At 41.2% G+C, this 11,953-nt stretch overlaps 4 protein-coding genes across 4 annotated transcripts; 1 reads left to right on the top strand and 3 right to left on the bottom strand.

Moving 5' to 3' along the window:
• Positions 1–1,520: 1,520 nt before the first annotated feature.
• On the bottom strand, positions 1,521–2,401 carry BCR41DRAFT_348403 (hypothetical protein). The gene is made up of 2 exons (XM_022023291.1): positions 2,223–2,401; positions 1,521–1,860 (listed from the first exon to the last, which is right to left on the bottom strand). Exons 1-2 carry the CDS (start codon positions 2,328–2,330, stop codon positions 1,600–1,602), a joined length of 369 nt encoding a protein of 122 aa, XP_021884266.1. The 5' UTR covers positions 2,331–2,401; the 3' UTR covers positions 1,521–1,599.
• Positions 2,402–2,950: 549 nt separating this feature from the next.
• BCR41DRAFT_224249 (hypothetical protein) lies at positions 2,951–4,844 on the bottom strand. The gene is made up of 2 exons (XM_022020026.1): positions 4,764–4,844; positions 2,951–4,511 (listed from the first exon to the last, which is right to left on the bottom strand). The coding sequence occupies exon 2, from the start codon at positions 4,498–4,500 to the stop codon at positions 2,983–2,985; it is 1,518 nt and encodes a 505-aa protein (XP_021884265.1). The 5' UTR covers positions 4,501–4,511; positions 4,764–4,844; the 3' UTR covers positions 2,951–2,982.
• A 1,503-nt stretch (positions 4,845–6,347) lies between these two features.
• Positions 6,348–7,363, bottom strand: BCR41DRAFT_393682 (hypothetical protein; the record flags this gene model as incomplete). Its single annotated transcript, XM_022028585.1, has 4 exons — positions 6,348–6,472; positions 6,577–6,601; positions 6,716–6,809; positions 6,915–7,363. The coding sequence occupies 4 exons, from the start codon at positions 7,361–7,363 to the stop codon at positions 6,348–6,350; spliced, it is 693 nt and encodes a 230-aa protein (XP_021884264.1).
• Positions 7,364–8,220: 857 nt separating this feature from the next.
• Positions 8,221–10,867, top strand: BCR41DRAFT_380233 (armadillo-type protein). The gene is made up of 5 exons (XM_022027251.1): positions 8,221–8,404; positions 8,549–9,044; positions 9,133–9,440; positions 9,537–10,403; positions 10,570–10,867. The coding sequence occupies exons 1-5, from the start codon at positions 8,270–8,272 to the stop codon at positions 10,858–10,860; spliced, it is 2,097 nt and encodes a 698-aa protein (XP_021884263.1). The 5' UTR covers positions 8,221–8,269; the 3' UTR covers positions 10,861–10,867.
• Positions 10,868–11,953: the final 1,086 nt, after the last annotated feature.

Below are 11,953 nucleotides of genomic sequence, written 5' to 3'. Positions count from 1 at the left end.
AAAAAAGCGTAGAGTGAAGTTGAATCAATTGGATCCAAGATGCCTAAAAGAATGCATAAAAATTAAAAATAAAATAGAAAACTACATGAGCACGAACTGATGCAAGTAGTTACAACACTGCGTGCCAATAAAAGTGATCAGAGATAGAGTCCTACTGAACAACATACACAATAAGGATGGAGGAAAGTGAGAGAGGGTTGGTCGTTTATCATGCAGCTGATCGGTTGGGCAAGTAAAATAGCGCACAGTCCTCTTTTGGTTGACTCGAAAAGTGACAATTGACAATGTGTCCACGGTGCAGGGTGCAGGGACAGTGGCGCAGGATCAGTGGGTGCATGGACACATTTTGTGTGAATGAAAAACTTTTGGCCACATTAAGAAATAAAAGATACTAAGGTTAATTGTGGTAACCATGAACAGCAAAAAGTAAGATGTACAAATCCCATTTCTTTTTTCTATCTGGTGTGTCTGTCCCTTGAATCTCCGACGACCTGATTGATGATTAAGCATATAGCTGTCTGTCAAGTCCCCTTCTTTCTTCCATATCATAAGATTGTATATCGTAGTGAAGATGGAACCCCTTTCTTTCTTTTACTCTAATTAACTCACCTTGACAAAAAAAAAAAAAAAAAATGGAAATAAAAAGTTCTGATGAACAATCGAATTTGAATTTGGTTTGATTGTCCAGATGATTTGATTGCGTTGAAATGTGAGTGTGCTTTTTATTTTTATTTTTATTTTTTTGATAGAAGATGGAGAAGAGAAAGAGAGCGCGGACAGAGAGAGAGAAGGAAGGAAAAGGTAACCTGGGAGCGGATCAAAATCGCATATGGTGTACTTGGGACGGGAAGAGTAAAAGGGGGAAGGGAAGGGGTCCTTAACTCTTTTTTTTTGGGCTAGAGCTGCCGTATTGTAAACTGAGGCCGACTTTTGCATGCATTGCATACAAAAGTGTACAGTACATGTACAACATGTACTTGTGGTATATATGTTTTCTTTCTTTTTCTGTAAACTTGGACTGGGCTCACCTTCTCTTCAGAGACAGTAATTAAAGCCAACATGTAGTAAATAGCTTTGAATGGATATATACCTCCAAGCACATACTTTACTTGCGAGAGCGTTTCCAACGATATCTTTCTTTCTGTAAATGTACTATGCTAGTTGAGCTAAGCTTGATTAACCGTCATGGCAATCTCCCGCATACAACGACATTGCTCTTGATCCCCTCAACTCCAAGATTTTCATCTTGAGTTTTCTTGCACCACTACAATATTTCTCTTTGATCAACCAACTCATCCATTACTGCGAAATTTTGTTTTATTGCAATATGTCACGCGGTATTTTGTGTTGTAAAGAGTTTTCCTGCCGCCGTATCAAGATGATCTTTCTCAGTCTGCGTTTAGACACATTGACTAGGGGTACTGGTCAAGCAGCAATGTTGTCGCTCGTATTTTTTTTTTTTTTTTTTTTTTTTTTATTCTATTTTATTATTATTGATTTGTTCTTTTTTTTTTTTTTTTGTGCACATGCGCGTCTGAAGATGAAGATGGCGATGTTATGACTTTCCTATATTGCTCGTCTTGATAACTCTAAATTAGTTTAGTCTCTACCAGCCAAGAACTTTTCTAAAAAGCCTTCAGGCTTAGGAGGGGCATCATCCTTAATGAAATATCGCATGATATGTGTTTCCTGCTTCCAAGCATTCATGGTCTCCTGATATTCCTGGTGACCCTTGAGCAACAAAATGTCGATAACCGCCAAGTCCTTGACATCACGGTGACGCTCAAACTCTTCACGGATCTTAGTGCGGATTTGGGATGTGGGCAAATCAATCTGATGAGTACGCATGATCTCGGGAACCTATGGGAAAAAATTTCCAATGGGTATGAGAAAATAGAAAGAAAATATGGCGTTCCAAGTCAACTCGAGTGTCGTAACAAAATCGGATCCTTCTTTTCTTCTTTCCTCCTCATAGACACCCAAATTTATGTTTTCTATAGCAATCCAATCCTGCTTGATAAAAAGTCAACTATGAAGAGGGACGTCAAGCTCCTGGTAAGAGATCTATAACACATTACTGTATTGTAAACAATCCTCTGTTTTAACCAGTCCTGAGCTTCGTTAACTTGGAGCAACACAGATTCCGTGTGATTCTGACCTTCATTGTAAAAAAAAACATCAACTCTCTTCAATTCCTGCAATAAATATTCCTTCTAACTTACACCACGTTGGAAATCACGGTAAAGATGAATGACTTTCTGGCGAGCAGCAGAAAGCGATGGTGACTGAGAAGTCACCACCGAAAGATGGGCAGCCATAGCAGCAGACATGATGAATATGTGATTGTACGTAGGTTGTTGATAGCGAGAGAAAGAGTAGAGTCGTGGCAATTAAATAATGGATTGTTCAATCATCAAAGCTCCGCTTTGAGCAAAGGTTTTAATGGCACCAAACATCCGTGTGGCTTTGAATCAGCTCAACTCAAAATACTGGATTCCCTAATTTCAAATATTTTGTGTGTTCTCTACAAACAGCATTATAGAATATACAATTGACTATCCTTCCCCTCTGCCTTGTGTATACCAACGCTAAGTACATGGTATCTGAGTCTACTACGGGCTTTACTTTGAAGCACTACACTTAAAGCCTCATAGCAAACGTCGGAATAAACACGTCTGACTAGTCCACACATTGATTGGAGATCACTTGTCTTTCATCTAGACAGATAGCATGCGTCTTGAAAACTGATTCTTGACGACATTTCCAGTTAGTACTGGAAATAGTTTTTTAAGTACTCCTTACGGAAAACATTACGATGGGTAGCGAATTTTGACGTTTCTTTTTGGTATTTTAGTTTTTATGTTTTTTAAAAGTATGCTATTTGCTTCTATTTATATTAGTCTTTGTGCATATCGCTAAGAGGTTCATCAGCTCAAAAAGGATGCCTTTTTTGTCATGGTTCGTACTCAGAGCCAACATACTTTACGAATAGTTATTATAGTTGCTGTTTTGTTGACTAAGATTGGAAGAAGTTTGAGAGGTATTTATACGCATAGAAGGAGGTAGTCTTGCGCTGTTAGACCGTGCAATGGGTGTTGGATGCATCAACGTTGGGCTGGGTGCAACACGTGTCCGACCAGAGCTGGCGCTACTTCCCGTACGTGAGATGCCTCCATCAATAGGAGAGTTTGCGCCTGACCGTCCACCGGATCCGGACCGATCCAGCAGTCCTTGTGTGGCTATCCGTGAGACCTGGGCGTTGCCGTTCGAGTTACTCCTCATGTGACTACCATCATGATATTCTGCCTTTGGCATTCGACTCGAATTGGTACGCTGGACAAAAATGGGTTGCGAGTACTGAGGTTGTGGTGAGGAAGTAGCCTTGGACTTTGGAGAATTATAGTCTTCCATTTGTTCCAGATAACCAGAGTGAGAACTTCCAGAAGAATAATATGCATCTGCAGATTCTGTTAATGGTGGGCGGCTATAGTCGGTGGTATCATGATTGTCCTGATAGTAAGACGCTGAACCGGGTTGTCCATACGAATTCATCTCATAACCTTCTTGATGAGGGTCGCCTTTATTTGTCTTTTTCATGCCTCCAGTACGACCAGTAGCTCCAGCGGATGGCTTGTTATTTCCGTTGCTCTCCCCAAAGCGGACAGCGAGGCCAGACTGATTAACGTCCCTATCTTCGAATGAACGTCCAGCTCCATTAGCAGCTGCGATCTTTGTCTGAATATCCTCATTGGCACCTAGCACTCCTCCAGGTCCCATGTCTTTCATTAAGGCACGCTTGCTAATGGATGCCTGCTTGGACAACTCTCCATCACCATCTTTCTTAGAGCCTTTTCCAGGACCTGTTCGACCGCTTTCCATGTTATTTTGCTGCTGAAGCCGAAATTGATCTCGATATTTGGCACGCCTCCAGGTGGCAGATCCAACGGCGCCAATAAAGAGAATCAAAAATGCACTGTAAATCAAGATGCCCGAGGTTAGATTGTAGGCTCCAATCACAGATGGTTTTCCAAAAAGGGCCATATCACCTTTGCTGTCTGCAAGGGCTACAATCTGCGATGGTGAGGGTGAGGGTGAGGGTGTAGGCATGGTAGCAGAGGGATTTTTGGGTTTAGTTGTGGAAGGATTCTGTCGTTTCTGTAGGTGGATGATGGAAGGTTCAAGTGGGGAGCCGATTTCTTCTTCAGAGCTTTGAACTAGGACTTTCGTTTCAGAGGGTATATTCAAGACCTGAGTCTGGGTTTGGACAAGCGATTTCGAGAATGTAGAGATGGAGGCAGTTGCTGGAGACAAGGAGGGTGCAGACTCTGCAAGAGCGATGCAGATGAATGAGCTGATGGAGAGGATTAACAAGAGGGAAGAGGGCGAAGGGGGTCGCAAGGAGGAAAAGGGTGAGAAAGACATACGAGGAGCAAAAGAAAAGAAGGACATGGATGGCCAAAGGGACCCAGCCTTGGCTTTGGCGGAGAACGAAGAGGACATTGCTGATCTCTCTATTGACAAAGAAATAGAAGCAAATATGTATAATCAGCAAACACAATCAGCCCAGCCTTATTATAATCCAAATAGAAAATATTTTTTTTATTGCTTTGAGGGCTCTTCATCTCATTCACTCAAGGTTACGCTTCTGATTTCAGACGGCGCACATCAGGTAGCACAATGTTTGGGGGTTGATACCTTGCGAAGATTAGAAGGAGAAGTATAACCAGGGTTTAGAATCACAAAAAAAAAAACTGGTTCCTCACCAAAACAAAAACAAAAAACTAACAAAGAAGCTCCTTGAAATGAAGGATCCCAAAGCCAAAAAAAAGAAGGGGGGAGCAAGGAGGTTTGGTTGTATTAAAGGCAAGAATAAAGTGTAAAAAATGGTAGGAGGTTGTGCTGGGTCCACACGCGCGTGAAGCAAATTGGTGTACAAATGTACCAAACAAAGATCAAGTCCTTCGCCGCGCACAAATGTCAAAAAAAAAAGGGACAAAGCAAAATAATGAGAATAATGTGTCGTGAAGCAAGAAGCGATAGAAATGAAGAAAAGAGAAGGGGAAGTGGGCGAATGTCTATGTATTCCAGACCAGACGAAAATACATTTAATAAGAATAGGCGATTAGGTCAGGCACTGTGGGTGGAGTGTGTACACATTAATCCTCAATACAATTGGTCCATTGAAAGGTAAAGGAACATGGTAATTTCTGGGTCTCGTTCATTTTGGCACTCAAAACAGGCAATAAATAAAAGAGCCAGTTTCGGATGAATGTCTGCAACCGCAGATGGGCCTACTCCAGCAGTGCAGTCTGGTTACTACTCCACCATCACGACCATCTAATCATTAATATCTGTTCCCCACAACTGCGAATGTCGTGTTCTGCCATAATATTAATAGCGCCATCGGAATGAACGAGGGGGGTTGGTGGTTTTTTTAAGTTGAAAGCAACAATGAAATCGATAATGGATCATCTTCTGCATATCGATACATTATTAATGTTTCAATTATCACTAGCATCAATGTCGTTGATGCCATTTCTGATTTTTCCGCTTGGTGGCCGGATGTCTATTCTCTGTCACTGCCCACGCCACAATTATCTGTACCTGAATATGTTCCTGGATTTTAATTGACCAATAATAATGAAGAATGAATTGGGTCTAATAGGTGCCAGTAAGAAACAAAGATTGAGTATTTACAGTCCACTGAAATGGGAGATGATGGCAATGGCAATGACAATTAGCAATAACAAAGCAAGAAAAAGAAAGAAAGGAAGCGAGATGAAGAAAAGACAATTCAGATGGAGCGAACAACCTAATGGAGTAAGTTGATTCTCAATAACCTCTTTTTTTTTTTGGCTCTCATTTCACTTCTCCCACCACTATCTTCCGCGATTGCTTCAGGTGCTTTACTACCTTGCTCCTTGGAGCATATTCTTTAGGCATATCTATCTAAGAAGCCAGGCATATATATACTGTATTTGTATACATGTATATATATATATATGTATTCATATATTCATAGATTAATTTTATCCACAGATTTGCATTCAGTATACATCTGTTATGCATGTAAAACAGTGCAGCGCGTGTATCCATTTTTACCCGTAGTTCATGTCAGGAGAGGGTATACACGTTGAAGCTACTAGTGCATTCAGCTATTTTCAATTTTCACAGACAGAGTCTACGAGTGTAACAACTGCTTTTGAGAGCCCTGCTCCGAGGCTGTTGTGTATAAATAGCTATGTTCCGACCCATGGAAAATCCTTGTTTAAATATACGTAGTGTGTGACAATTTACGTTTGCGATGATAAGTTTGCATTTCTTTGATTTATTTAGGGCACCTGCAGTCAAAGGTTAAACATTTCAATGATGGCCACTCCGATAACAATAAGAATGGTGTGTTGCATCTGTAAAAAGCCCCAGAATTTTTCAGGCGCACTGCTGCTTAAGCGACATGATGCACAGTCCTTTCCTATTAGCAATAGGACATACGAAAGAAAACTCAGTTCCTCATTCTTAGCGCCAAATCAACCATTCAAGGTATTAGAAACCATTTCAATATATTGACGCACGTACCATCTGTTTTTGAGATGCTGGGGCCCTGTAATTAATTCACAATGCAATGTTAAAATTATAAGAATGGATTTGGATAATAAAATCACAAACCATCCTAGTCTATCTATTAACTTTTTTTTTTTTTTTTTTTTTTTTTTACCCCTCTATAGAGACCAAATCGAAGGCCTGAGTACGGGGCTAAGTGTCCGCTTGTCACCGTGCCGTTTCTTCCTGTGGTAGGATCGTATATGTTCCTAAAAAAGGATGTCCAAGGCATTCAGCATATGAGCGGATTTATTCAACCTAAAGGATCAAGCGCCAGGCATTTCATTTTCAGTAGTACCAAGCGATCATCTTACAGCGTGTAGAAGCCTACAAAGAGCACTGAACTATTAGCTTTCGCGGTATCCCACAAGACGCTGGTGGTCGATCCTGAGACATTTGCAACGGGCCAGACATTTGGTGGATCTAAATTTAAAGAGACATCGACGGTCAGATTAGCAGGTGGGAACATCAGTGTCGTGCCATTAAAGGCCCACTTAAAGACAATAGGCATGCCGATCCGAAACAACGGAAAGTTTGACTGGCTGGGTTTTGGGCTGATCAAGTTGAGGTGACTGACAGGCATTTTTGAGCCTAGGATATTGGGACTAGAAACAGATTTTAAGCTAGGACTATTAATGGTTGTATTGGAAGACTGCGGAGCTAGAAAAGGAGGTATCTGTGAAGTTAGCGGTGATCCTGCATTGCTTTCTGAACCCTTTACAATGTCTAATCCAGCTCGTCTAGTGCTCAAATGACCATACATACTATTGACAGATTTGAAAGACCTAAATGGTGTGGCGTCTGTGGACTCCTGAAAAGCTTCTGTGGGTTCAACTGCGCCTTGCCATGATATTTCAAGTGGTTAATTAGTTTGTAATTTTGTGGTCCATCACCTAAATACGCAGTTTACTAACCAGCTTACAACTGCTAGTTACCATGAGCGCCCAAAAGATTTATATCTAATCCAGACACTAGCAATGTCGAAATGATCAAGGGAATTGTAAAGCGTAACACTGTTTTTGTGAACACTCTTGCACAGTAAGTGTAAAGATAAAATGAAGAGAATAGCATAATGGGTGATGGGAATACACGGGATGATACTATAAATGAAAAAGAATCATGGAAAGACAAGAGGGGAACTATAACCATGATATACACGTTGGCCACAAAACCAAACAAAGCACGTTCTATATCCTTCTTTCTTTTGAGTGTATTGAGAGTCGTCAGAAGATTCTTGTTCACTCTACACCCTTGCGAGCTGATGTCCAAGGGGTATTATGCGGTACCAAAGCGTGTCTGCGACCACATCTAGAGCTGAATGTCAGGTTCAGCTATGGGAGTGATATTAAATGATAGTTACGATGCTTTTATTTTTTTATGTATCCCTTAAAAGTGGAGTGGTGTATACTCCATCGTAAGTAGAGGGAATCTAGGTAACCATGTCCAGCAATTATCGTGAAAAGAGAATGGGGAGTGAAGGAGGTGTAAACCAATTGAGGATGTGATGGTAAATTATCATACCTTCCAGGAGCTTTGATCCCCGCCACTAATTAATTTATATGAGTAAACAATCGTAAGCCACCTTTTTTTTTTTTTTTTTTTTTTTAAGTCCATTGCACAGTTCTTTTTTCATTCATTCCCTCTCTTCAACGACAATCAGCAGTTCGCCATGGGGAAAGTCAAAAACAATAGGAAGAAACAGAACCGCCACAATGCCACTGGTATGGAGACAACTTCCGAGGTTTTGGCTGCGGAAGCACTTCAACCCGTGCCTGTGGAGACTATCATGCCTCTGATGAACAAGGTAGGCGTTCGCTCCTCTCCCAGTGTATTTGTATTCAATTGATACCGCTATAGCCTTTATGGCCCTAAATGTCTCCAGAAGTGTACAATTAACCCATTAAAGTTTTACACGAAAATCCTTTCCTCCCTGTGAACGCCAAAAAAGCTGTCTTCTCCGGATGCCAATGAACGATCTTGGGCTGCTGCAGGTGCTAGTAATTTGTTGATGCATGATGCTGCCACTCGTCGTTTAATGCTCAGCAAAAACTTGGTTGGCGCGCTTATTGAGCGTTTGACCGATTCAGTACACGAGGTTGTTGTGGAAGCCTTGGGAGCTCTCCGTAACTTGACTGTTGTAGGTGGAGAGGAGGTCATTAATGAAATGTACAACAAGAATGTCCTTACTCCAGTCTCCGCATTGATTCCTCCACTTGGGAACATGATTGATAGCATGTTCAGCGGGCCTGCAACAACAAGTGAAGAGCATGAGAAAAGAAAAACCGTCTGGGATTGGGCTGAGAACGTGATCAGCATTTTCTGGGCAATGAGCGAAAACTCTGAGAAAGCGTTAAAGGCTATCAACAAATTCAATCTAGTCCCTTTTTTGATGCCATTTATGACAAATGTCGATAAGGTGCCACCAAGAGTTATCGTTGCTGCTGGTAAGCACTTTTAGGATCCAATGGTCTCTTAGTCAATAGACCGTAATGTCCATTATTTTAACGCACTTGCGCTTTAATGTATTTTTAGCCCAATGTCTCTATACTTTGACTGACGATAACCCCGATTGTCGAGTCCATTTTGTCAAGAACCCTGATTATATTAAAACTCTCATGAAGATCCTGACATTGAATGTAAATGCAGAGCAGGAGTTGTTAATCAAGACACTAGTATGCGGAATTGTCATCAATCTGAGAAGTGTCATAGCACCTAAGAGCTCGGAGGGCGAGGGCGATTTCACTGGGATCCACAGCGCTGTCATGCCTGTCCTGAGCGGTGCTCTCAATTATGATCTTCAAAAAGCTAGTGCTGAAGCAACTGCCGCAGCCGAGATCACTGTATGTATTTGGACAAGTATCTTAAGTGAGATGTAGTTGCATATTTTTTTTATTTTTTTCTAATTTCTCCTTTTTCCCTGGACGAACATGCGATAGAATGCCAAGAAATTAGAACCAGATCTTTCGAAGCCTACTCAACCCGCCACTCCAGAAGAACAGACCCTTGCAGCCATTGAGACTCGTCTGCAGACACTACAACTTGCTTTGGAATTAATTGCCAACATTTGCACTGAAAGTGTGGCAGGCGTTGAGGAAGAGGAAGAAGAATGGAAAGACGAAGGTGGCGATGACGATGATATGGAAGCAGAAGATGATGAAGAAAATTTAGATGATTCAGAGAAAAAAGAGGATGATGAATTGGATGAGAATACCTTGCGGGAAATGGAGCAATTGGCGGCAGCGTCAAATGAAATACCAATGGATCTTTCTAGCCATCCTATTATCAATATTTTGACAAGCACTGTATTTCCGGCACTTATTAGTCTTGCAACGCCAACATCACTCTCTTTCCCACCACAAGAAGTCCCTACTCCATCGACAGTCGCACCTTTAATTACTGCACAATTGTCAACGACACATTTACGTGCCATTGAAGCCCTCAATAACTTCTTATTGACGATGGCAGATGCAGTTCCTGGAAAGTGGTGGTACAAACAAAGGAAAGCAGATGCAGAGCAATGCTGGGTATGGCTCTTCCAACAAGCCGGAGCTGTTGCAGGAAAAGGCGTACAGGTCGGGGCTGAAGAGAAAGGCCAAGAGATGCGTGGTACTATTCTGGATGGCATTGTGGGCTGTTTATGGACTTTGGCGCGCGGTTTGGGTGGCGAGGTGCCATTGAGCGATTTCCATGTTCCTGCATTAATAGGAGCATATGCCTCAACGACTTCAGATAGTATGCGCGTTAAGACTATAGGGTGTTTGGGCGTGATTGCAAGGCGGCAAGGAGCCATTGAGACAAATAAGGTATGGCTCATATGTGAGCTTTCTTTTGTTCGTTGTTGATACTTGTGTAATGGACTTAAGGTTTATGGGATAGGATGGGATTGCTTGATTGCTTGAGGAACAAGTGATCATGGGACTTGTACTGACATATATTGTTGTTGTTTATGTTGATGACATCACTTTGTAGGTAATTGGTGAGTTTTTGATCAGCTTGCTCAAAAACAAGCCCAGCCCCGAGGCATGTATTGAAGCGTTGAACGCTATTTACGATATTTATGCGGACGCTGAGTTTGACTACGATCTCCCTGTATTTGTTCAGGGTAATTTCAATCAGGAGCTCAAAGGCTTGATCAAAATGGTTCGGTTTATGGTTCGTAATATTGATAGACGTAAGGATCGGGACCTGAGGAATCGTGGGGATGAAGCTGTATTGAACTTGGTGGAGTTTGTGAAGTACAAGGAAAAAGAGCGAAAGTAAATAGTGCAACTCAAAAAAAAAAAAAAAAAAAAAAAAATAGAAACCTTAATGCATATTAGTTGCCTATAGAATAAGAAATGCGATCAACTTTGATGTTCTAGAAAAAAAAAAAAGTAGATACCTTGTAAGCGAGCAGCAAGAAGTTTGTGTTTTGTATATAGTGAGTCGCAGATGGGAACTGTTGAAATTAACCAGCGTGGATGTGGCAATGTATTTACACACGCGTCGTGTGATACGATTGGTGGAGGAAATGTTCCCAGAAGATGAAATTGAGGTTGTACAAGATGGATGTGGAGCAACCCTGAAGTAATTTGCTTAACATTCATATTTGTTTGAAGAAATAATTGTTTTTACATGCAGGAAATTCTGGTGTTGGTGTTTCTGGTGTGAGCAAAGTCAGACTGTAAGTCTTTTTACGTCTCGGCAATCTCGGAAGTTATAAAGCCTTGATCGATGAGAAAAAAAGAGAATTATAGAGGTTTCAAAGCGGAAAAGCAAATAAACAAACAAACAAACACCATGCCTCAGTTCATGTGAGCGCGTGTGATTAAGTAGGCCGATGGTTGTGGAGCTTGAGCACAAAGAGGATTCTATCATTTCTTTTCAAAACAGAGCTACTTCTGTCTACTTTAGTGAAAAGAAGTGGATGATATATTGGAAGGGTTATTGAGCTAAACCAGTCAGGCCCGTCCAATTTGTGTTGATTTGTTTATCTCCTATTATGAAGCAAATACCGTTAGTTTGACAGATGGACAAGTATCAAGCAATCCAAAGCAATCTACAAAGCCAAAGGATTTCCCTTTACATTAACGCATTAACGATACAAAGCCGACTGAGGACCTTGACATGGAATAGCTCCAACGGAATTTGGTATTTAGCTTATTAAGAAAATTAAAAAAAAACTGGCCCACATGGCGCATCTAATCGAAAGTCCGCATTTCCTTTTGATGATCAACAGGTTTTGGTGTTCGATAACGGGAAAGGGAATCACAAGTGTTTGGGTAAATGGATGTTGTGTGTTGTGATCTTAGGGCAGTGGTGTGATTGGATGCTGCTGACTTTCCCACAATAAACATGTGCAAGCATTTCTCAA

This window comes from Lobosporangium transversale (assembly GCF_002105155.1).
Source record: "Lobosporangium transversale strain NRRL 3116 chromosome Unknown BCR41scaffold_7, whole genome shotgun sequence".
In the NCBI taxonomy this organism is placed as follows: domain Eukaryota; kingdom Fungi; phylum Mortierellomycota; class Mortierellomycetes; order Mortierellales; family Mortierellaceae; genus Lobosporangium; species Lobosporangium transversale.
This window is presented reverse-complemented; position numbering and strand designations above follow the sequence as displayed.

Excerpts from the sequence above, each read along its gene's own strand:
- BCR41DRAFT_348403 (XM_022023291.1), bottom strand. The coding sequence starts at position 2,330 with ATGTCTGCTGCTATGGCTGCCCATCTTTCGGTGGTGACTTCTCAGTCA. Across the intron at positions 1,861-2,222 it reads ACCGTGATTTCCAACGTGGT|GTTCCCGAGATCATGCGTAC; the intron begins GTAAGTTAGAAG and ends TTTTTCCCATAG.
- BCR41DRAFT_224249 (XM_022020026.1), bottom strand. The coding sequence starts at position 4,500 with ATGTCCTCTTCGTTCTCCGCCAAAGCCAAGGCTGGGTCCCTTTGGCCA.
- BCR41DRAFT_380233 (XM_022027251.1), top strand. The coding sequence starts at position 8,270 with ATGGGGAAAGTCAAAAACAATAGGAAGAAACAGAACCGCCACAATGCC. Across the intron at positions 8,405-8,548 it reads TCATGCCTCTGATGAACAAG|CTGTCTTCTCCGGATGCCAA; the intron begins GTAGGCGTTCGC and ends ACGCCAAAAAAG. Across the intron at positions 9,045-9,132 it reads AAGAGTTATCGTTGCTGCTG|CCCAATGTCTCTATACTTTG; the intron begins GTAAGCACTTTT and ends ATGTATTTTTAG.